Genomic DNA, 25,739 nt, shown 5'->3' with positions numbered 1-25,739 from the left:
AAAGAAATCACCTCCAGCTGCACTTCTGAGACATAGGGCCAAATCCTATCCAGCCTTTAAGTTCTGGTGTAGCTGTGCTAATGGAGTGTGTGCTTCATCCTATGGTGGGAGGGTAGTTGTGGAGGTCTCCAAAAGGTAAAGGAACATTTGTTCCCTTACCTCAGGGCTGCATTGCAGCTGCACTAGTGCTGGAAAGTTGGATAGGATTGAGCCCATAATCAGGTGTGCTTTTTATGCCACATAGAATAATTGGTAAGATGTGGAAGTGCTCATATCTCATTATTTGTTTACAGGTCTGCCCTATTCTATGCGGCAAGCTGGTTTTCCCTTAGGAATATTACTGTTACTGAGCGTCGGCTATATTACAGGTACCTTGAACGTTATTGTAAGCATCAAATGACAATTGTAATAAGATTTTCAACAATCACTAACTGTGAGACTTTATGATAATTCTTGGATCTATTTCTTTTGGTTAGGATTAATGGAATAAGTAAAATATCCTCATATATGCTGATCTCTTGAGATGATTATGAAAAGTAGAACATTATTTCCTACACAAAATGAGAAACAACTTTTTTTTTTAAGTAGATGTACTTTACTATCCTGTGCACACCTACATGGGAGTAAGCATTGTGAAATAAATGGAACTTAGTTCTGAGTAGACATGCATAGAATTGCATCATCCTCATCATCAAATCACTTTATTTTGGTATTTTGTAGAGCACTGCCTTTCTTTTCAGTTGCTCTTTATTTTAAATATCTTTACTGAATAATCCAATCAGGTGTTTTTTATAGAATAAATAAAACTGTATGTTCGTATGGAGGATGAGTTAGGGATACAATATGTTGAGCAGGCAGCTTCTTATTTCCAAAAGGCTTCTCTGTACTGCCAGTTAGAATGAAAATGCATGTCTACTATGTGCCAAATTCATGAGTTCTTGGGATTTAGCACACCATTAAGTACACCCATTTTTAATAATTGTGAACCCAAGTTTAAAGCTGTATGAGATGTTTTTGATTTATGAACATATCTTATAGTCCAGTGTAATGGCCTGCTGTGGCTGGTATAAATGGTACATGTTAGTAATGCAGAATGTTAAAAAAGTTGTACTGAAGCCTGGTGAGCTTTGTGCATGAGCAAGGAGTGAACATAGATTTGCCACATCCCAACCAGTCTTCTAGTTACACCTGCATTTCCAAGGACAGGCCAGTTGCTCTAGAATCCTGCCCTGTATATAGACACACAAATTGCAGTCCTAATGCATAATTGTGGAGAGACTTGATACAGATGCTGTCTAAGGAATGACTGTTAACATCACACCAAAGGGAAGTTATATAGTTATGGGGCATGAGGAAAAACCCTGCTAGATCAGACCAAAGACCTGTGTAGTCAAGCAACCTGTTTCCCGCAGTGGTCAAACAGATACTTCAGAGAAGCCCATAGACAGCTCAGAGGCATCCCGCTCTTCTGCTCTTGCTCCCCTGAATCTGGTGTTCAGGGGAGCAAGAGCAGAAGAGCGGGATGCCTCTGAGCTGTCTAGCTTTTTCCAGAATCAGCTGCATTATACCCCTGAACCTGGTATTCAGGGGTATAATGCAGCTGATTCTGGAAAAAGCATATAGCCACCCTGACTAGTAGCCATTGATAGAGCTCAGTGCTTCTGAGAATGTGATGGATCCCCTTTTAAAGACATCTAACAGCCCAATCCTGAGCTGCTCAGTGCGTGGGACTGCCATGGCACCAAAAATAGCTGCTGCGGTATCCTGTGCGCAACCAGGAAGCCCGTGGCAGCTCCTTGGGGGAAGGGGACTTTTGTCCCCTTCCCCTGGGTGAGGGAAGTAGCCCGCAATGTGGCTACTTGATTCTATGGCCACTCTGGAGCTGTCACAGAATTGGAGAGTCCCGTGTTGGATCATACGGTCTGACACGGGGCTCAGGATCCAGAGGAGCCGAGCTCCACCAGTCCCGCCGTCCTCCTTCCCTGCTCCCTCCCCCACCTTGCCTTCTCCCTTTGCTCTGCCCACCTTCCTCCTGCCTCCTCCACCCTGGAATGCCTCCTCCCTGCCTCCCCCCACACCCACACTCACCTCTCCACTTCCAGGCTGTCCAGGTGACTGCCTGGCAGCAGAATATGGGCTCTGTGCCAGTGCTAGCCCAGCATGGGCTCTCACTGGGCTAGCTCTGGTGCTGGGCCTGCAGTAAGGGCTTGCAAAAGTTCCTTACAGCATATTTATGACATTGCACACCTGTTGTGAGCCAGTGCGCACGGGTCTGGATTGGGCCCTAAGCTAGTGGCCATCAGCACACCTAGAGGCAAAGAATTCCACAAAATAGTTATGCACTGTATGAAGAAGCCCTTCCTTCTGTTCAACCTAAATCTCGTGCAGGCTCCTGATTCTAGGGTTATAAGTAAGGGAGAAAGATGTCTCTCTATCACTCTCTCCACAGTGCCTAATTTTATATGCCTCCTCTTTGTTGCCTTTTTTTTCTTACACTTAAAAGCCTCAAATGCTTCAGCCTTTCCTTACAGGGGCCAACACAGCCTGAGAAAATGATCTTTGACCCAGCAATTTGGGTGTTATCAAGCTGTTATCAATAGAGTTGCCCTACTTCTGACCTACAAAACAAGTAGGTCAATTCCCTTGATAGGATTGCAACAGAGTTCTTGAGGGCTCCTACCTGTGAAGGACACCGGCGGGATGGAACCCAAATGGCACTTTTGCAAATGAATGCACTTCTGTGTGCGTGTGTTGGGGGGTGGTGGTGATGAATGCTGACGCCTTTCTCCTGAAACTCTCCATGCCTTTTGCAGTCCTGTTCCAGCTGGTCCACTGGATCCTCAGGAGCAGATCTTCAAAGGCGCAGGGGCCCCCTGTGCTGAAGAGGAGTTTGGAAAGAACTTTGTTTGTGCATTCTTTTTCCTACTCTTGCCTTTTAGGAACAACCCAGTGCTGTGTTGTGACTTACTGACCCAGCCATTTCAGCTTCCAACAGGTTTTCTGCCAGAGCAACCCCCCCCCCCCCCGTCCCAGCTCCTCCATGTTCGCAGACCTTATCCACTCTGGTCTGTGTCAATCTGTTTCTTCTTAAAACACAAAAAAGTGCCAGGAAAAAAAGAGATCTAAAAGCAACTGTGTTTAATAGGAATTCTATTTTCTCTTTACAACAGATTATTCTATTATCCTGTTGATTAAAGGAGGGAACCTGTCTGGTACAAACAGCTATCAAGCACTGGTCAAAAAAACATATGGTTTGATAGGGTACCTAATTCTCTCAACTCTCCAGTTTTTATATCCTTTTATTGGTAAGGTCACACAGCAAATAAATAATTAATAATGCCTTTTGCATGATATATATATAAAATGAACACTACTACAAGATAAAATGACTTCAGTTTTAGAGGTGTCAAACAGCTGGTTTTGGAGTATTGATAATTTTACATTATCAATATAATGAATAATGTTCAATTTATTTCTCTGCAAGGCCGACTTTGGGGATCGGTTTTCAAGCTTTGAAGGTTTATAATCTGAATTGAAAGTGACAGAATACTTAAAAGCATTTTTGAAAGCTATTTGGAAGCAACTGTCTTAACCACAGAATTCAGTGGCATTGATCATCTGACTGCTTAAATCCCTTTTCCTGTGTTCTCATGACTACGGAAAAAAATAACGTTGGAAATATTAAAATAGTATCTGAAGTCATTCATGAAAATTAGAAACTGGGATTCTGAAGAGCAACTTAATAAAGATTGCATTGAATGGCTATGGGCCTAGCCCTATCCAACTTTCCAGCACTGATGCAGCCACAATGTAGCCCCAAGGTAAGGGAACAAATATATTCCCTTATATTGGGGAGGCCTCCATGACTGCCCCCCACTGTAGGATGCAGTAAACACTGTGCAGTTGGCACAGCTACATCAGCACTGGAAAGTTGGATAGGTTTGGGCCTGTGTAGGTTTACTTGAAAGTTAATCTCACTGAGTTTGGCGGAGCTCACTTTGAAGTGTGCATTGGATTGCAACCCAAATGTAATGGACATAAAAGACACATCAAGATGGGGAAAGCAAGGTTGCCACTGATATAATTTTGCTCGTTAATGTATGGGGCTCATTTACCTTTACAAAACACTATTAATACAGTATCTTTTTTTTTTTTAAGCCATGATTAGCTACAACATTATAGCAGGCGATACCCTGACTAAAGTTTTTCAAAGAATTCCTGGAGGTGAGTCTATTGAGTATTTATTGATTTTTCTTCTGAATGTTTTTGCATAAATTGTTAGGAATATTGGTTCAAAATGTCTCTATGCATAAATTGTTTAAATTGTAAAACTAATAGGCTTGTTTTATGCAGAGATCTGGTGCATTCTTTGGTGTTTTGGGTACCCAGTGTAGAGTCCGACCATTTATTCAGAAACCTGAGAATAAAGCAAAATTCCTAGTCCTTATGAATTCAGGGGGTGTGACTTTAAAACATGAAAGGGTGCCTGCAAAAGATTCTGTTTTCTAGGGATGAAGCTTCTTGACTATATGTTAAATGTATTAAACATGATTTTATAGTCTCATACCTAGTTTTTCTTGGCTCAGTTGGTAGTATGCTTGTACTGAATACCATTTGTCCCATTTAGATTTGATTCCTTTGATTCTAACCTCCAGTCCTATGACTTTCATGAGTGGATTTGTAGACATTCACCCACTAAACATGCCTTGAAGTTTCCAATTTAGTGAGCAATTTAACAACCATTAGGTATGTGTATTAATTTCTTTCTTTCTTTTTTTTATGCAGTTGATAAAGACAATGTCCTTATTGGTCGCCATTTCATTATTCTTTGTGTCACCATCGTCTTCACCTTTCCTCTTTCTCTATATCGAAATATATCCAAACTGGGAAAGGTAAATTGTTGTAGAAATGAACGTCTTAACATTGGTTGATAGCCTTAGAGCAGCAGTTTCCAAACTTACTACTGCCGCAGCACCCTTGGAATCAGAAGTAAGTGGTGATGATTCAAAATGTGTCTTGCAGTGACATCATCGCCACTTACTTCCGGGTTCGGAGGCTGAATGCAAGCCTCAGATAGCAATAAGAAGGTCAGGGCAGGCGGAAGGGATTTTCCCATTGTATGGTTTTCAGGCATTGCACCTCTGCCCACTGTGCTGCTGTTTGGAGGCTCATGCCATGGTCTCACTGCTGGGCAGTGGGTGTCTTGCAACGCCCTGTTGAGTGCCTCATGACACCCAAGGGTGTCATGATACACACTTTGGAAACTGCTAGTAGAAGATGTTTGGGTCTGAGCTTTAATGTACTCACAGGAGAATTCCCAGCTAATTCCTCTGATAGTTGGATGTGTTCATGGTCCTCTCTTTCATTTGCTACACAAGAACATACCCAATACAGTTTGACTAGTTCCTTAATATTTAGGCTGGGGCTTGCAAGTGTGGTAAAGCACTGCTCAGGAAATATCTCTTTTGAATTAATCCTGTTTTCAATTGACACTTCATTGTTTGCCATCATTATGACTCTTATTGTTGGAATTGCCTCCCTGGGTACTTTTTAGTGGAAAGGCAGGAAATAAATATATTAAATATTTGCTGCCATGGGCATTTCCCTTGAGGTAGAAAAGGCAGGGTATAAATAAATAAATAAAATAAATGTATGAATACAGTCTGAATCCTGCCAATATTACACATTCCCTTCTGTTCCCTACTCCCTATTTTCTCAGCTCTTGCACAGAGCTCTGATACATCTTGGTTGGCTTAATTTCAGTGCCACATTCTGGCTTCTGAGCCAGAGTTAAACCATAGTTGCCCACTTTGCATGAGCCACGGTTTTAAGACCAGGATGTGGACTGCATGCAAATTGAGAATATGGAAGGAGGGGGAAAAGGGGGAACTTGTTGATCTGGCGAGCTTTGGAGAATAGTTCCAATCCAAATGTATCCTAATTTGTTGTTTGTGTTAATCCCTTGTCTGTGAAAAACAGATTGAAGTTACACATTAGTTCCATATCTATAGCATTTTAGCAGTGGGGCTCACATACAGTTGTACAGAGTACTGCAGGCATTAAAAATAAAATTTAAAAAAACACATAAGTGAATGAATAATCTTCTAAAAAACAAATTTGATTCAGTGCGTTACTTTTTTACCTTTATAATCTTTCTATAAATTTCTTCTATAAACAATTATTCCCAGTTATATTCTCTCTTTTAATAAGTAGCTATGTAAGGAAGAAAGTACAGTAGGATATATAATACAGGTCATGCCTAGTTATCCACTGATTTGGCCTCCACTGATTTGACTTCACCTTTAAATACCTTGTAACAAGGTAAAAAAGCACCATTTCCTCCTTTTGAGCTGTTAAACAGCACTGGTTACAAGCTTCTCGGGGTTAAAGATAGCTTTAAAGACCCACTTCTGGGTTTCTTCTCCATTGTCGCCCCAGAATGCATCACTATAGATGCTATACCACAATTAGCCATAATTCATTCCATTACATTTTATTATTCACCCATCTAGTGGCTGAATGTGATATATTGTTTATACCAGTTCATTCTGGGGCAACAATGTAGGAGCAAGATACCTGGAAGTGGGTCTTTAAAGCTATTTTTCCACTGATTTCATATCCACTGATTTTTTTTTTTTTAAATCCACTGAAGATTCTAAATGGAACCCCAGTGGATAACGAGACATGACCTGTATTTAACTTCCAGTTAAACTACCATTGAACCCCTTTCCATGTCAATCATAGTTAAGTTATTAGCAGGTTGGTAGCCCAGTCCTTTGGGCTTCAGCATCAGTGGTATAAGTTTACTGCTTGGTGTCTCAAATGTGCCAGAAAGTTCATTTGCAGCACCGGGAAAGGAGAGAGCTCCAGCACTGAACTTCAGTGCCAGAAGGATGCTGTGAGAGAGTGCCTAGGGGTAAGTCACACTGCCAGGCAGCGGTGCGGCTTGTCGGGTCAAGGGGGAGGCATTCCAAGGTGGCATAGGGCAGGATGGGGGGGAGTGATCAGCCCGGGAAGGCGGTGGGACCAATGAAGGCCTCTTCTGCCGGATCTTATTCTGTGTCAGGCTTCAGAGCCCATCATGGAGCTTCTCAAGTCTGCATTGGCAAAATAGCTGGTGTAGACTTGAGAACCCCCATTGCAGGGCCTGGGGCTTCCCCCAAACCTCTGGCAGCTTCCCCACATCCACAGGATGCAGCGGTAGCCATTTTGGTGCTGCAGTTCCTCTGCGAGCTGGGAAGCATAGGCTGCCTGAAACTGAGAGGCCAAGCCTGTGCAGAAATAAGTCACATTGTAGTAAACAGAGCTTTCTCCCAGATAAGTGTTCATGCAATAGCATCCTTAGATTATACTTTTAACAATAAACTGTCTCTTGCATTTTAAAAACAAGACCATCTTTTTGGAAATGCTTAAAGTCTGGTCACTAACTAGTAAAATCCAGTAATTTTTTATTTATTTTTGACAGGTATCATTTATCTCTTTGATTTTGACAGTTGTCATCCTGCTTATTGGGATTATAAGGGCAATTACTTTCAGTTCACAGGTGTAAGTATTCATGTAATCTTGTCATTTCTGTTCTCCACATACTATACAAAAAAGCAAAGTTTATTACAGCAGTCATTTCTAACAAAACTGATAGAAACCACTTCTGACAGTGGTTTCAGAAACCTTACAGCCCAATCCTATATAAATCCCCGTGTGGTGATACAGTGGAGGGTTATTGGGTGCTGGAGGTCTCCTACAGTAAGTCCCAGCATCCACTTTGGGTCAACTTGGACCTGTGCTGCCACCACTGATCCACCTGGGCTTGATCATCCCTCATCCTCACCTGGTCACTACCCCGTTCTGCCCACTTCCTCCCCCGTTCCACCCACTCCCCACCCCATTCAACCCCTCCCCCCTCCAATCCCCTGTGTGGCTTTACCTTCTCTGGCAGGTCTCTGTGGGTATTTTGGTGTGGGGGAAGCCACTCTAGCCTTCTGGCCAAGATCTGCAGTGCGTGTTCGCAGGAGGCTGCTTTGTGACTACCATAAAGTAGCTTCCACCAGTGCAATGCTAATTATGCCGGAGGGGGAGGAGATAGGATTGGGCCATTAGTTATCTTATCTGCAAGTAAGCTTCCCTCTCCCTCCTCCTCTTTCCCACTCATTTTGCATCATTGTAATAGTCTGGTAAGTTGCATTTTCTGCTGCTTGCATACTTGAAAGTGTGATCAAATATGCAATCAGAAAGATGTACATAATCACCAAGGATGATGACTTTGTTGCTATGATAACCTCATATTTCAACTGCGCTGCTGTTCAATATGGCATGTCAGTAATCTCTTCTGCAATAATGAAATCATCAGTTTTACAAACACAACTTCAGTAGCCAACAGCTGTTCATTTTTGTTTGCTGTGCCTGGACAATCTCTAGTCTGTTAAAATAAGAGAGCCAATCATTTTGACATGTTAAAATTACATTCCAGGTTGAGATTAAATTATTTTCTTCTTTGCATGATAAATCAAAGTCAGAGCAATACATATGAAAGTGTTGATTTTCAGAGTGGCTTGTCCCCCCCCCCCTTTTTTTTTTGGTTCCCCTTTCACAGTCCTTGCACTGGCAGTGTTTGTAGTGATGGGAGTAGAATCCAAAATGGGGGAGGCAGTTCTGACATCAATTTCATGAGTCTTCCTTCTCAAATCCATTTACTATAGGATCCAAATCCTTCTCGAGTCTGGGTCATTCCTAAATGAGTATTTGTTGGCCTGCTCTTGCCTTCAGCCTCCCCCCCCCCAATCCTCTTCACTTTCCAAACAAGGAACAACAAGGGACAACGGGAGGGGTAAACTCCAGGCGTCATTAGTTGTAATGGTTTTTACCGAAAGAGCTGGCAAGGGGAATTGGGTTCCAATCCTGTCCAATGTTCCAGTGCCAATTCAGCCCCAGTGTAGCCCCAAGGTAAGAAAGGAAATGTTGCCTTGCTTTGAGGAGGCCTCATAAGAACATAAGAACAGCCCCGCTGGATCAGGCCATAGGCCCATCTAGTCCAGCTTCCTGTATCTCGCAGTGGCCCACCAAATGCTTCAGGGAGCACACAAGACAACAAGAAACCTGCATCCAGGTGCCCTTGCTTGCATCTGGCATTCTGAATGCCAGATTTCTGATTTCTGATTTCCCTTTCTAAAATCAGGAGGTTGCACATACCCATTATGGCTTGTAACCAGTAGTGGATTTTTCCTCCAGAATCCCCTTTTAAAGGCATCTAGGCCAGATGCCATCACCACATGCTGTGACAAGGAGTTCCACAGACCAACTACACGTTGAGTAAAGAAATACTTTCTTTTGTCTGTCCTAACTCTCCCAACACTCAGTTTTAGTGGATGTCTCCTGGTTCTGGTGTTGTGTGAGAGGGTAAGGAGCATCTCTCTATCCACTCTGTCCATCCCCTGCATAATTTTGTATGTCTCAATCATGTCCCCCCCCAGGCGCCTCTTTTCTAGTTTGAAGAGGCCCAGACGCTGTAGCCTTTCCTCATAAGGAAGGTGCCCCAGCCCAGTAATCATTTTAGTTGCTCTCTTTTGCACCTTTTCCATTTCCTCCATGATTGTTTCTCTCCTTCAGGATGCAGCAGACACCCCATTGGCATGACTTCATCAGTGCTGGAAAGTTAGATAGGATTGGACCCTTATTCATTTATATGTCTCTCTCTTAAAGATGGGGGGGGGGGGTTCAAGCTCTTTATTGTATCACACAAAGAGAGACAATATCACCAGTGTGAAGCACCCAGTACAGTTCCATTTGATATACCATTCTTAAACTGGATAGTCCCTGCTCTTCCATCCTGGCTTCTAGCAACTAGAGTCAGGGAGAGAAAGAAGGAGACAGAGCAGAGGGATAACTGAGAGGGGAGGTGAAAAAGTTCACAGTGTAAGTGTATCTACCTATGTTCCTGTTGCGTGGCAGGTCCTTTCAGCAGTGTGTGGAAATCTTGTCCTTACACAACACATGAGTGTGTTGTACCGGGAAAGACTGACAACTTACTGGTCCAAATCCCTGACTATTTAAGAATTTTTGGAGTTGCTGCTACGTGCAGAACTGAGGGTAGGCTGATTAGTGGAGATAGCAGAGCGATAAGGGGGGCTGGTGGTATTCTGTTTCAGTGTGTAACTTGGTATGTGAATGACCAGGGAATTCTTTCTAATCAGGATGTAAGTAAACAGGGTTGCTTTAAAGGCTTAGCAATGTCAGCTAAAATGCAAATGCACAATGGGGGATGTCTGGCATCTTGAAATGAGGTTTACACAGGCTACATGCAGAATGCAGGTGTAATACAACAGGTAAAAGGCAGATGTTTTGGTACACAGTACAGAGATTACTGAGAGGTTGCGTTCACTGAGGGCAAATAAAAAATGTCAATACAGACAGCAGATGCGCAGAAAGGCTTTAAAAAGTTATATTCAATGGAAACACAAAGTAACATGTTCTTCTTAACCCCTGCTAACTGGGTAAGAGGCACACTTTCAAGTGGGTGCTCCTCTTTATAGCAGGGGGAGAGTAACTAGCCCAGCTCACCCCAGCAGTGTCTTTTCTAGTGACTGTCTTCTGGTGTTCTTTTGCATCTTTTTAGATTGTGAGCCCTTTTGGGACAGGGAGCCACTAGTTGTTGATTTTTCCCTGTAAACCGCTTTGTGAACTTTTAGTTGAAAAGTGGTATATAAATACTGTTAATAATAATAATAATAATTCTTCCTCCCAGTATGTGTGACGGGGTGGGGGTGGAGATCTTGTACCCAAAAGCTTGAGGTCTGACCAGAGTCCTTTAGAAACATGGCCTGTATGTGAGGCAAGTAGTGTTTTTATTGTTCATTTTGTGTACAAAAGTTCTGGGAGACCAGTTCATCTTGCATATTGGCATTCACTGGTGTTGGGATAGAATGCTGGTAGAAATAATTTTCACCTATTACTACAAAGCATAGGCTTTGTCGGCTTCCCTCCCACAGCACAGGGCAGCTGTCCTAACTTGAATCAGTAACCACCTTGCATTCCTCTGCTGCTGTTCTAAAACTGGCGTCATTGAGAGGACGAATGATTAGATGGGCCCCCTTCACTTTGTGTGTGCAATTTAGCTTCACAGTCCACCATTGCAGTCTGTGGTTTCTGGTGACTGTGCCCTATAGTGACTAGAAATTCTGACATCTCTATAATCAGGTAAGAAATCCTTCAGGATTTGATTTCATAAACACACTCTGGCTCTTTACAGCTGCCTCTTAATTCTTTTCTAATTTCTATCTCATTTCTTATATTCTTATTGTGGCTTTCAGATGTGCCGCCATGTGTCCCCCTCATGCCATGGTGTCCACCACACACATTACACCTCCAAAGGGCTATAATGTCTTCAGAAAATGAAGATAAAAATATAAACTGAAACACTGATGAAGAAATTTAAACTTACTGTCGTTTGTGATGTGAACTGCTTGTTTCAACTCTATTTCAAATATTCTTTTTGTAGGCTCTTGACTCTCAGAATTTCTTTCTTCTTGCCCTCACTGTCAGTGGATCAAAGCTCACTTTCCACAGCTCTTTTTAAGAGCTTGTGATGTGCAAACAGAAGCAGAGTACTGTCAGCTATGCAGAACTCTGCAAATCGGCCTCTATAAGCAAGGATGAATGGTTTTGGAATGTGTCCTGCTCTTAGTTCCAGGAGTCTCCTCCCACCCCCACTGTTCAATAATTAAAGGACCCTTTCTCTTCTCTGTTCCCAATTAAAAAAAAAAAAGATTAAAAAAGAATACAATGAAACTGTATGTTATATCCACATAATTTTCTGATCAATATGCTGTACCCGGTTATGTGCTGTTAAATGGCACTCCTAAGCATAAGGGAGAGACTAGATTTCAATGCTAAAGCAGCTGCTTTGCAGGCAGAAGTTTCAAGGCATCCAACATCTCCAGGGATGGCAATAACTCCTGTCCGAAGCGTTGAATTGTCACTGGCAAAAGATCTGAAGGCAGCTTCACGTAAGCATAGGTACTAGCAAGTAAATTCTGCAATCCTATGCTCTCTTACTTGGGAGAAAGCTCTCTTGTACTCAGTTGGGCTGTCATTCAAATCAGCATGTTTAGGATAGGGCTTAGCTACAGAAAAGATATGCAACTTCTACAGAAGGCTGCAATAGCTCTTGAATTGAAACCAAGAACCCAACTGCAGTTACCGTCAATAAGGTATTCACATAATTCCTGATTTGGGAAAGCACTTTAAGCAGACATTTAGTTACAGCTATATTTAAGCACTTATATTCACATTGGCATTGTCTTTGAGAGGAAATGAATACATGCATAAGGATATAAGTTTGTTGTGCAGACCATAACACCCCTCCTCTTTGAGAAATGAGTCCAGAAACACAAGTCGATGCTTTGTCTCTCTGTTTCATAGCTATAAAGTGAATTATACTGTACACTAGCATTTCTCTACAGGTGGACTGGAATACTGTTTTAAACACATGATCGGCAATTATAATGATGACAATTGTATTCATAGGGAATTTGGATGCTTCTCAGATTCAATTAGGTAGTGCATGTGGAAAACGAGAGGTAAACATTCTGGATGAGAAAGACTTTAAATGTTTGGTAAGAAGAATAAAACCCCAAGTGGTCTGAGTACGGCTAAATGCTGCTTGGAAAAAACTTGGTTGGTTGGTTGGTAGCAAAAGTAAGCAAGGCAGCTGTGCTTTGTGCCCAGGACAGCAGTGACCTGACAGATGTATTCTGCTGTTTTCTCAGTTCAGCAGCTGAGACAGCAGGTGGCAGCAGCCTCTGGAGAAGAAGGCACACTTGAGGGATGGAACTTAACGCTACTGGCTATCTGCATTTTGCCCTCCAGCATTATTTTATCTCCTTTCTGTATCCAGTAAACCCTCACCCCACCCCCAATGGGGTCCAGTTGACCCAGAGAAGTGGAAACTGATTGACAGCACTTTGATTTCAGTGTTCCCCAACTCCATGCTTCTCATATTCTTCAACCCTAAGGAGACCAACAGCTCTGTGGTGCTCCACACGCCCACTTGTAATTTAATAGCAGTATAGAATCTGACTCTGTTGGAAGTCATTTTGTACCCCAATTGACTGAGTCAGTACTTGTTTGTACAGAGTCATTTTTGTATGTGCTATTGTTGATAGGATTCATGACCCATTTCTTTATTGCTGTTCTACTTCAGTACTGCCAGTGGAAATACTTAATGAAAGGGTGCTGTGGGGGGAGGGTGCCCTTTGCAGCTGATGTCATGCCCAAGGGCAACTCACCATAGCTTGTTTCTGTTATTTTGGGGGATATTTTACTCCATTTCAGGTTATTATAGTACGTTTTTTGTTCAGGTGAGGATTTTAAAATACAACTGTGGGCTTGCAAAATTCACTAGGAGTCAAACTCCACATTTTGTTAAACTAGGGACGCAATCCTAAGGGGCAGATAGGCCAGTGTAAGTCCCTTGTGCTGGCCCATTGTTGTTGCAAACGTGCCGTAAAGCACTTTCGGGCTGACATAAGTGGGGTTAGGCCAGCGCATGCACTTGCACCAGCCTCCCCATGCCAAAGCAGACCCCAGGGAAAGACCCCAGTTACGTCGGCCGACCTCTGCCAATGCAGAGGTCTGGAGAGGGCAAGGGGGAGGCATTCTGGGGCGGGGGAACCATGGGCAGGCTGGCAGGGAGTGAGAGGCATGGCGAGGATGCCAGGGCCAGATCCTAACGCCGTCCCTGGAAAGCCTGGGCTAGCCCCGGGCTGCTCAGATTTGTGCTGTCTCTGCAGGTGGCGCAGATCCAAGTAGCTCCATTGGGGCTACAGTGGCTCTCCCTGGGGTAAGGGGAAGCAATTCCTCTTCCCCTGGGCTGAGCAACTAAGTGCCTGAACCTTGCGCTCGATATAGCACAGGACTGCTGGCCTGCCTGTTCCAGCGCAAGTTAGGATTGTGCTGCACATTGCATTAACAGGCCAATCTTCACCAACTTTCTAGTGCCAATGCAGCTGCAATGTACCCCCAAGGTAACATGCATTCCCTTACCTTGAGGAGCCCTCTGTGACTGGCCCCCACTGCAAGATACATAAGAAGAGCCCCACTGGATCAGGACAAAGGCCCATCTAGTCCAACTAACTGTATTTCATAGTGGCCCACCAGATGCATCAGGGAGCACACACAAGACCACAAGATACTGCATCTCACTGCCACTCCCCTTCATCTGGCATTCTTTTGATGCTCACACCCCCCCCCCCCAGCAAAGACACCAGACTGCAACAGACACCCTGTTGGCCCAGCTGCATCAAGGCTGGAAAGTTGGTTAGGATTGGGCTGTAAATGCTTTATGATGACATGTTGATTTCTTTCGAAATAGCAGCACTGCTTAGGCTATGGGGTGAGGGAGGTAGGCTTTAATCCTGTCTGCTACTCTGGTCCTGATTAACATCAGAACCCCCTTTCCTGTCAGCTGCCATTTGCCTGGGGGGAAAAGCTCCCAAACAGCATTCACAGGGGAAAGTGTTAAAAATACCTTCCCCTAAAAACCACTTCTCCTATGTTACAAAGTGGTTCTGATCTGCATGGAGTCCAAATCTGGCAGCTATTTGGTCTAAAAGAAACAAGACATTGGTGATAAGCACATGATTAATGTAACATGTTGTTTGATTCTTGCCGCTTGAACTGGCCACAAAATAGAAGGGGGGGGATTCTGTTTCTTTACATGTTTTTCCATAGTGCCATTACTATTCACTGATCGTTGTCAAAAGGATCAAAGAACCAGTCTTGGGAAAAGTGGTGACTTCTTGACATACTTTTCTTTTCCAGACCCCAAACAGAAGATGCCTGGGTGTTTGCAAAGCCAAATGCAATACAAGCCATTGGGGTGATGTCGTTTGGTATGTGCCATGTTCAACAACATGTTTTATGACTGTGCAATGCATGAAGTATTATGAGATTCTTTTTGCAGCTATACAATATACTTCTAGGTTTGTTTGATTTGTGTGTGTGTGTGTGTGTGAATATGTCTACCTGATCATCACCAATGATGAACAAATCTTGGAGTGTTTTTGTGATGTGTTATAAAAAGAGATGACATTTGCTTTTTTAGTTTGGGGAAAAACGGGAGCAGAAGGTTATGTTCCTTTTCTTACTGACCAGGCCCATTTTGAGAGTTCTTCTTTTGTCCTTACTGCTCACTGTACTTTGGTTCCAACTGAGCCCTAACGAGGAACTCATTATTATTGTGCTTGTAGTTGTGCTTGCAGTTGTTGCTTGTGGTTGTGCAATGTTTCTGTGATAAGAGAATCTGAAGAGGCAAAATGCCACATCTTACAGGCCTTTTCAACAACACAATTTTAGAAGGGGACCTAGTATAGAATTCCCAAAAGGACATTTACCAAGGTGTCACGGAAGAAGCCTGCAATCCTAACCACACTTTCCTGAGAGTAAGCCCCATTGAACAAAATAGGACTTACTTCTGAGTAGACCTGGTTAGGATTGTGCCCAAAGTCACATTTCAAAGGTTTAGATTATTATCTCCCTTCCACTCTGTCATTTTTGTACCTGTCTTATGCCAACTTCATTAAACTGAATGAGTATAATTTGGCCTGAGTTGAGCACTTTCACCAGCCATGCTAGACATTACTGTAAAGAAAGGGCTGCTATGCATATAGCTCCTAATTCTAGGGCCAAATAGTGGAATGTGCCCATTCCTGCCATCAGGTTATGCATTTCTTCACCCCCCCCCCCCACTGCCAGAGGCAATGATAAGGAGTGAAAAACGTAGATCACTGTGACATCAGGGCTGGGGGAATGTGAAATGCTCATCTTTGCTTTCAGTGGCAGCTACTCAATTAGTGGAACATGTAGTTTGGCTCTAAACCCCATTGATTTCAGTGAGAGGTGATGAAAGATGTACATACTGTAACTGAAGTCAACCAGTCAACAGTGCTAAACTTTGGATCATGCCCAGCAGTTTCAGTCTTTCACATTTCCATTGCTGTGCTAGTGTTTCCATTACTCCTAAAACCCATTTACTAAATTTGTATATGTTGCATGCGATTGCTTTTTAATTGATATGTTTATTTCAGCATTCATTTGCCATCACAACAGTTTTTTAGTTTATGGGTCTCTGAAGGATCCCTCCTTAAGCAACTGGTCCCGCGTCACCCATATGTCTGTTTCGTTTGCCATTTTTGTCAGCTTGCTGTTTGCGATATGTGGATATGTGACATTCAGAGGATATACGGAAGGTAAGGTACTATATCATGAGTTGCATCTGTTGTTTACTTGGCCTCCTGCAGGTTGCCATCAGGATCACCCTGATTAACTTTATTTATTTTTCATATTTTTATATTGTACTTCCTCCAAGGAGCTCAGGGTAGTATATATAGTTCCTTCCCTCCTGTTTTCCCCCCAACAACCCTGTGAGGTAAATAAGGTTGAGTGATAGTGACTGGCCCAGAGTCATCCAGGAAGCATCATGGCTGAGTGGGAATTTGAACCTGGATCTTCTCAGTCTAACTCCCAAATTGCTACACTTATACCCACAAGAAACTGTTTACAAAGTGATTTTACACAGCAAAATAAATCAGTAAATGCTTTCCTGTCCCCAAAGAGCAGGGCCGTAGCTAGGGGGGGCCAGGGGGCTTTCGCCCACCCCCTGAGCCAGCAGTTTGCCCCCCTAGAATTTTTTTCAAACCTGTCCTTTTTGTCTAGTCTGGCGTCAGTTGGGGATGAGTTGAAGCCCTTTTTGCATCTTTTTTCATGCACAAGAGAAAAGTGGACTTGGTGCTTCTGGCAGGGTTGGGAGGGAGAAAGAGAGAGTGCATGTGTGTAGAGTGGGTAGAACAGGGTTCTAGAGGGCTCCTTGGAAGTTATGACCTCTGGTCACCCTGGCCCCATCCAGAGCACATGGAGAGCAGGGCTACAAGAGAAGCTACAAGGAAGGTAGGGAGAGATTTTGATTTGTAGTGGCAGGGGGGATGGGGAGAGTGCTATTTCTTCTACTGTGGAACATGCTAATTACTACAAGGTATTGCTGCAGAGGGGCAGAGAGAAACATTTCTGTTTGGAGAAATCATGGTGGGGTTTTTGCCTTTCATATATATTTTTAAAATTAATGGCTGCTGCTTGGGGACTGGGGAAACCCTTTTTCTGGTGGCGAAAGCATGGAAAACATTTGAGCTAAAGAGAACCAAAAACTTAAGTGTGGAAAAGGCTCTAAGCAGTGGTGGATCCCAGAGAGGCCATGGGTGCATACCCCCCCAACTATCCTGCCAGCAGGGAAGGGCACCCACCAGGATGGAGAGCAAAATTGGGTGTCAGGGAAACACCCACTGGGCAGATGCCAACGAGATTGGTTGGAATGGGAACCCAGGTCTACCCACCCACCAAATAGCCACAGAGCTCAGTTTGGAGCCCAGGTCAACCCAAGCAGGTAGACCTGGGCTCCAAGTCCAGCAAATAGCCACAGAGGCCTGTGTTGCAGCACAATGCTGCTTGGGAAGCACACAAGGTTTAGAACCTTGGTGCCTGAGGAAAAGTGCTAAAAGCAGAAGCACTCTGAGGGTTTGAAAGTTAGAACTCGAGCAGCAAGAAGTCAGAGCAATGAGAGACACAGCAGACATTCAGAGGCTTGATGCAGGGAGAGCTAAGCTGGAAGTAGGACGGTATGAGATCGAGAGAGAAGTTTGTCCTCCCGGCTAGCTTCCTCAGACTTTTATTCATTCTCAAAACACATGATGACACTAGGGAAAAATTACTGAAGGTTGCTGAAATCTGCACTGCTAAGAAACCTGCTGGCTTTGGCTTGACTGCAATACACATTCCTAGATAAAGGCTTCTTCATAACATCCTCTGTTTACAGGCTCTGGGTGAAGACTCAGCAACTGGCCCACTCTGGCGTGCCTGAGTGGGGGGGAACCAGCAAGTTTGCTTGCCGGTTGCCATGTTACTAAGGCTAAGCCCAGCGCCTGTGTAGATAACCACTACAGCCTGAGAGAGGACTTGATTGAGACATACAAAATTATGCAGAGGATAAATGGGGTGGCTAGACAGAGATACTCTTTTTCCTGTCACATAACACCAGAACCAGGGGACATCCACTAAAATTGAGTGAGTTAGGACAGATAAAAGAAAATATTTCTTTACTCAGTGTGTAATTAGTCTGTGGAACTCCGTGCCATAGGAAGTGGTGATGGCACAAATTTCTGGAGGAAAAGTCCATCATGGGTTACAAGTTATGATAGGTATGTGCAAGTTCCTGATTTTTGAAGTAGACTATCTCAGAATGCCAGATGCAGAGGAGGGCAACAGGATGCAGGTTTTGTCTTACTGTCTTTTGTGCTCCCTGAAGCATTTGATGGACCACTGTGAGATACAGAAAGCTGGACTGGATGGGCCTTTGGCCTGATCCAGCGGGGCTCTTCGTATGTTGTTATGTAGGCTATAAGCTCAATCAGGAACCCAGGTCTACCCAAGCAGGTAGATCTGGACTCCAGGTCCAAGTGGGAGCCCAGCTCTACGTGCCCAGCAAATAGCCACAGAGGCTTCAAGCTTAATTGGGAACCCAGGTATACCCAGCATGGAGACCTAGGCTCCAAGTCCAGGTGGGAGCCCAGGTCCACCCGCCTAGCAAATGTCCACAGAGGCTTGTATCAATGCATCAGCAATGTGTCATCGGCTAATGAAAGGCTTTCAACACAAGCAAATACTACCTGCATCACAGTGATATGTTTTACTTTTGCAGGGATGCAAGCCTATGTATTGTGCTGGTGTGTAAAATGAAAGGATATGTTGTATGTTATTTCTGTGTAGACAAATACGTTTTGCATGGCATGCAGAGATGCATTTATTCCATGCAAATTATTGTTACATTGCTTTACAGATAATGAATGCGTGTTTCAATAACCCCCCAAAAAATATTTTCTCTTCATGAAATTTGGGGGAGTTATGGGTCTTTGATGTACTTATCCCTTCATTTTGCACACCAGTATAGATACCCAACATAATTGCCTACCCTGAAAAAATAGTCGCCCTTCCACCTCTAGAAGCCTGCCAAAGAGCTTCCCTGTCCCCAAAGAGCTCACATCTTTGAAAGATGCAACAGAAATGGTTCAGGACCAGGGTATTTGAGGGACCGCCTTCATCTATATAATCCTACCTGTCCTCTCAGGTCATCTGTCTGGTTTGCATCTCATTCCAGGCCTTTGCTATGGAGACTGTTTATTATAGATTTCAATGCAAAAATTCCTATGGTAATATTCTTAGGGAAAGACAAAGGTCCATTATGACTTACAAAAAGTACATGATTAATGTGTACCTACAGTCTCCCAGCTCAGCTTTCCAGCTTTGATCCCCCAGCACAGGAAGTGTTTTCCCCCAGATGTCTCCTTCTACTCTTTCTTAAGTGATTGTTTTTGTCCAAAGAATAACAGTTAAAGAGGAAATCTGTTTGTTTCAACCATATGTTTTTCTTTTTAAAACTGCCTCACACTCTGACTTAAATCAAATGCCAGAAATACTTTTGCAAAGTTATCTTAAGCATGGACAATGCAAAGCACAGCCCGACAACAAGATTTGATTGTGGAAATGAGTTTCCCAGAGAGGAACAATAACTGAAAATATTTTCTCAATATGGCCTGCTAATAGCAAATTCTGAACAGCACTTTTGGCTACCTAGTTATAGGTTTCTTGCTCTTTGTGCCACTGAAATGGAACAAGCAGTGCTTAAATGCAGCATTTTGTATGAATGCTTATATCCAGTCATATCTCAGATTGTGTTGATTGGTCTGTTATGAATGTGAAATGAATTTCACTGTCCACCCCTTCCCCAGGAGACATATTTGAAAACTATTGCAGAGACGATGACCTTGCTACATTTGGAAGGTTTTGTTATGGAATCACGGTCATCCTCACTTTCCCACTAGAATGTTTTGTTACCAGAGAGGTGAGCATTAATCACATATATTTCTTTGTATGCAGTGAGTCATAACTAATTTCTGAAACTCTAGTACGCTGCATGGTGATGATGCCAAAAGTTGTCATTTTCCTTTGTGACTCCAAAAAGTCAATATTTTCTATACTGTACTGATACAAAAAGTACATAGAACTCTGCTGTCAACTGAATGCTGTTTCAAAGCACAGGTCACTCAACTTGTGACATACTTGGCTGAAATAGGTAATTAGATACTTTGGACGAAAGCTAATGACCAAATCAGACCTTCCCACATTCCCCAATTTTGTGCTTTTTCCATTGAAAGCAATGGCAGCAGACCAAGGAAATGGTTTACATGGTGTAACATACTTGTACTCCATTCTCCTGAGTGATGAGAAGTTTGCTCTCCCCAATTTCTCTGTTCTTATCTGCCTCACCTCTCACACAGATTGAATCCTGGTCCTCCTCACTATTTCCTTTTGTTCTCTTCCAAGAGACGGGAGGAGGAAAGAATTACCTCTGCTGTTCCCCTGATGATTTAGTAATACCATACTGTTGGAGCCTCATATTCAGAGCCACTTATACATCTTTGTGCTTCCTGGATGCCAGTGATCTGTTTAGCAAATGCCTCTGCTCTTGATATCCTTTAAAGACAGGTCAAAACTATCAGCTGGCCTCCAGAATTCTTAGCTTAATAACTCAAAGAACTGCAAGAGACCTAGCCAACTAACATCCCTGACTGTTTCTTTACAATATGAATCAGGGGACTGTGAGCCCAATCCTATCTAACTTTCCAGCACCAATGCAGCTGCAGTCCAGCCCCAAGGTAAAGGAACAAACATTCCCTGACCTTGAGGAGCTCTCCCTGACTGCCCCCAAACTGGAGGATGGAGTGTCTGCCCCATTGGTATGTCTGCATCATGGTTCCTAAAGTTGGATAGGATCTGGCCCTGTGTTTACTAAGTTTCTCTGCAGCATCTTTCACTCTTGAGGAGGCAAACAATGAGCCGCAGCCTCCCTTATCAAGAATAGAACCTGGAGAGACTCTGAAGAAAGCTCTAGAAGTGAGCATGGTCATTCTAGTGACATGTTCAGAACTCTGCACATTCAGGGAACATTTTTGTGTGTGGGGAGATTATTGAAGCATGTAGTTCCTATTTATACCACCTGTTTCCTGCGTGTTTAAATTGTAGCTTAGTGGCCTGATTGCTGTACATGGAGAGCTGCAAATAACTTTTTTTTTTTAGGAGAGACAGAAAAAAGAAGCAAACTAAATTTGGATGCATTCCCTCACAATAGAATGCAGGGAAATCCATAATAAAGCGCTTCTAAACATAAATGACGAAATGTAAGCAATTTATACATGTACTTGGGAGTGAGTGCTGTTAAAATAATTGGAACTTCTGAATAAACATGCTCAGGAACAGGCTGAAAATCCTGAAATTGCTTCCATTTGCTAAAATGTTGTTTATGGAATCTCTTGGCAGTCCCTTGACCATACGGCCTCAATCCAGCACATTAAGAACACGGGAATCCATTTATTTCAGTGGGTTTAAGTTCTTTCGCTGCTGTGTTGGACGAAGGGCACAGTCCAGTTATTTACAAGTGAAAAAGGGTGCAATCGAACCCCTTATTTCAGTGCTTTCCAGCACTGACATAAGGGCAATGCAGCTCTGAGGTAAGGGAACAAACATTCTCTTACTTTGAGGAGGCCTCCATGAGTGACACCTGACTGCAGGATGCAGCACACGTCCCATTGGCACCACTATGCCAGTGCTAGAAAGCACTGACCTAAAGGGTTAGGATTGCGCCCAAAGACTCCAGGATTGGCCAAGTCAAAGTGCTATTTGAGAACTGTTGCCTTTGATTCAAGGCAGTGTGAGGTTTGTTACCCAGGGTGCTAGATCCCAATTTAGCACTCTGAGGGAAGGTATAGCAGAAAACAGCTTGTTTTATTGCTGGTACCAAAGCAAGCAGACCAGTTGCCTCAGATCTTGTGCAGGTGTAGTGAGACGCAGCTAGCTTTTTATGCTCATTTCAAACATAGACAAGCATCGACAAAGGGTCCTGTAAAATTCCATCCCTGCCACACTCAAACACCCTCTTTACCCCTCCTATCAGTTGTTGCTTTGGCAAGACAACGCAGACCAGCTCTGTCTGATCTTCAAGGACTAGGGCACTAGAGAGCCAGGCAAGGGGTCAGGGGTGGCTCAGTTTCTTGCTAACAAGCATTTTAGGACCAGAACTAATGTTAAAATGGTGTTACTTTGGCCATTTAAGAGAGCTCTTGGCTCACGGGTCATTTCTTGTGAGGGTCATAGGTAAGGTGCAACATGCAAGGTACAAGTGTATAAAAACAGCAACAAGCATTTGGCATACTTTTAGCATACCCAGCATACTCTTAACCCAGGTCATCTATTCACCAACTGGTGTGGTCTTATGGAAGACCACCTCTGCCTCTTTTTCTTTAGGTCTTTCTTACTTGATCGTTGTTATACAGAAAACCATTTTTGATCGCATAAACTAAATAGATACACACAGGAGAGTAAGTTGAATTATGACAGGTACACAGTCAGATATCAGGGTGGTTGCAGGTGCCCAGGGGTGCAATCAAGTAGAAACAGGAAAGTCCCTTGCACATTGGCCTATTGAATGACTCTCTTGGTCAGAGAATTAGTCTCCTTGGGAAAAGTTGGGCCAACCACTCCCTGAGCAACCACTTTCCATTGGGTCAAATAGAAAAACACCTTACCACACGCTCTACCTCTGTAGGGATCACTCTTAAGGTATATCAGGGTGGTGGGGTTTCAGTTCACCTCCCATACATTTTCCTTGCAGAACAAGGTACTGAACAATGTCCAGATGGTCCTAGAGAGACAAACTTTAAACGTTAGTCCTTGGTCCCCCTCTCCTGGGGAAAACATTGTCCAAGGGTTTCTAGCCACTAAGGCCACATGTCAATACATAAAAGATGAAACCAGAGTGCTCTGCTGGGGAGCAGAGGTCAGTCAGTCTCAGTCTTTGTTTGTTTTTAGTGAGCACATTAAAGCAAGCACATTTCTGTGCTAAATTGGTATTGACTACAAGTCACTTCATTTTTGAGCATACTAATTCCAAAGTCCCGCAATAGCAATTGTTTTTCAAAAGAGGTGACAGCACAAGTTGCATCAGCACAAACAGGCAGTTGAGTGAAGCTTGCTGGCACAATCATTCCTTGAAATGCAATCAGGAGTACAGGTCTGGAGCGAGGGCTTTAGGCATCGACAACCCAATGGAGCCAAGCTACACAAGGGAAACGTCTCACGCAATTATGTCTGCCAGGGTTAGTGTTCACCATCCAGCCCTTCCTGTAGAACAGTGGTGGCTAACCTATGGCACATGTGCCAGAGAGGGCACACAGAACCATCTCTGCAGGCACACACGCCATCGCCCCAGCGGCCAGGCAGGAGCCTCTAGGATCGCCACCCCGGGGCACAGCCACAAAGCCAGCCTTCTCTTGCTCGGCAGCAGCCGGGGCAAAGGGGGGAGGGGCAAGGCCAAGGGGAGGAAGGAACAGAGAGCAGGGGGAAGAGGGAGATCAGGCGGGGCTGACGCCCCATCTAGCCAGGCCACCCCCGGAGAAGGAAGTGAGCCCAATGGGAGCACCTCCCCTGTCTGGGGTAAGGCGGGCAGCTCACATGCCATGTGAGAGTGCAGCGTGTGGGTGGGTGGGCACAGGGAAGCTGCTGCTGCTGCTTTGGTGCTGCACGTGGTGTTGGTCCTGAAGTAAGTCTCATTAAAGTCATTGGGGTTTGCTCCCCAGGCTAGAGCCCAATCCTATGCATGTCTACTCAGGAGTCAGTCCATTGTAGTCAGTGGGGCTTACTCCCAGGAAAGTGAGGGTAGGAATGCAGCCTTAGTCAAAAGGGCAGGGGTTTGCTTCTAGTTAAAGAGCCCAATCCTATGCATGTCAGTCCCATTATAGTCAATGGGGCTTGCTCCCAGGAAAGCGTGGCTAGGATTGCAGCCTTGGAGCCCGATCCTGTGCATGTCTATGCAGAAGTAAGCCACATTACAGTGTGCGTGTCTACTCAGAAGTAAGCCCCATTACAGTGGATGAGGCTTGCTCCCAGGAAAGGGTGCTGGCATTGCCGCCTTGGAGCCCACTCCTGTGCATGTCTACTCAGAAGTAAGCCCCACTAGAGTCGATGAGGCTTACTCCTAGGAAAGAGTGGCTGGGATTGCAGCCTTAGAGCCCACTTCTGTGGGTGGGGCTTTTTTAAAAAAAAATTTCTTGTTTGAGAAAATGAGCAGTGGCAAGGTCGTGCAGCCACCCCCCTCCCTGCCAATATTTCTTTACCCAGCACGTAATTAGTCTGTGGAACTCTTTGCCACAGGAAGCAGTGATGACAACTTGCCTAGATGCCTTTAAGAAGGGATTGGACAAATTTCTAGAGGAAAAGTTCATTATGGGTTACAAGTAATAGTAGGTAAAAGATGTTAATGTATGAGTTGTTTTTTCTAAACTAAAACCTCAGTATTCAGGTTAAATTGCCGTGTTGGCACTTTGCGATAAATAAGTGGGTTTTGGGTTGCAGTTTGGGCACTTGGTCTCTAAAAGGTTCGCCGTCACTGCCCTAGGGGCACTCACTCCCTTCTGCACCCAAAGCTGGTCTGCCACCTTCCAGGAATTGCATTGCACCTTTGTGACTGCTGGGTGGCAGCTGTCCCAATCTGAAGATGGGTCTCCTCCAGTGAACTCACCGGTGCCAGCTGGAAACCATCTTCCATTCAGGCCCTCTGCCATCCATCAGTTTTCTGGGCAAGGCTAATTTTTGGGATGCAAAAAGCTCACTTCATCAGAACCATTAAAGACTATGTGAAACACTTATGGGGAAAGAACACTTCACTGGAGAGTGACATAATGTTGTGACCCAGGGCCAGCACATCCATGAGGCCTCAGGGAGCATATTGGTGGGGAGGGGGGACTCATCTCTCTCCGCCATCTTGCCTCCACTGCTCCTCCTCCTCCACTCTCTTGATTGGCAAAGGAAGAGCAGAACAGATAGGAAGGGGTAATGTGGAGGGGAGAAAAATGCTGAGCTAGAACATTGCCCCTCTCTTTGGCCTTGTGTATTAAACCCAGTCTGTGAAATTTTAAGAGGTATCTCATGAAAACAAGCAGTTTTTCATAGCAGTGCTGAAAACTGTGTTTCTATTTCAGGTAATTGCAAATGTGTTTTTCAGCGGAGACCTTACGACCATTTGCCATGTTGCTTTGACAGTCATTGTGGTTGCTGTAGCGACCAGCATTTCTTTAGTGTATGATTGCCTGGGAATTGTGCTGGAGCTCAATGTAAGTGCACCCAAATACTGTGTGTTTGAAAACAGCATGGGATAACATGGATTGCTTCCTTAACACTGGGTAGTTTGTTAAGATAATCGTGCCATCCTTGCCTGGTGGCAGGAGAGTGGACCCTTTCACTGAAGCAATAGAAGAAAAGCCTATACTGTCAATGTAGAAATCTCCCCACTGGGAAAGTTATTCAAAAAACTATTTTCTTTTATTTGGTTTAAAAATAAATTGCATTTATAAACTGTATTTTTAATTAAATGTATTTCAACCATTCAACAGAATGCCAGTTGCAGGGGAGTGGCAGCAAGATGCAAGTATCGGGTGGTCTTGTGTGTTCCCTGAGCTATCTGGTGGGCCGCTGTGAGATACAGGAAGCTGGCCTAGATGGGCCCTGGGCCTGATCTAGCAGGGCATTTATGTTCTTATGTCATGCCCCAGTCAGGCTTCATAGAATGATGACAAGAGTGGCTTACAACA

General features: G+C 44.0%; 1 protein-coding gene across 2 annotated transcripts in view; it reads left to right on the top strand.

Moving 5' to 3' along the window:
• Positions 1-25,739, top strand: part of SLC38A11 (solute carrier family 38 member 11) — a 37,433-nt gene that overhangs the window by 9,385 nt on the left and 2,309 nt on the right. The window contains exons 3-11 of one of the 2 annotated variants that reach the window (XM_066612128.1): positions 294-368; positions 3,171-3,305; positions 4,159-4,224; positions 4,786-4,892; positions 7,466-7,545; positions 14,815-14,885; positions 16,080-16,241; positions 19,827-19,939; positions 25,131-25,262. In XM_066612128.1, the coding sequence (XP_066468225.1) occupies positions 294-368; positions 3,171-3,305; positions 4,159-4,224; positions 4,786-4,892; positions 7,466-7,545; positions 14,815-14,885; positions 16,080-16,241; positions 19,827-19,939; positions 25,131-25,262 (941 nt within the window). The remainder of the gene's footprint in view (positions 1-293; positions 369-3,170; positions 3,306-4,158; positions 4,225-4,785; positions 4,893-7,465; positions 7,546-14,814; positions 14,886-16,079; positions 16,242-19,826; positions 19,940-25,130; positions 25,263-25,739) is intronic. The other variant, XM_066612129.1, reaches the window with a different exon arrangement.

Source organism: Tiliqua scincoides, chromosome 1 (assembly GCF_035046505.1).
Source record: "Tiliqua scincoides isolate rTilSci1 chromosome 1, rTilSci1.hap2, whole genome shotgun sequence".
Classification (NCBI taxonomy): Eukaryota; Metazoa; Chordata; class Lepidosauria; order Squamata; family Scincidae; genus Tiliqua; species Tiliqua scincoides.
This window is presented reverse-complemented; position numbering and strand designations above follow the sequence as displayed.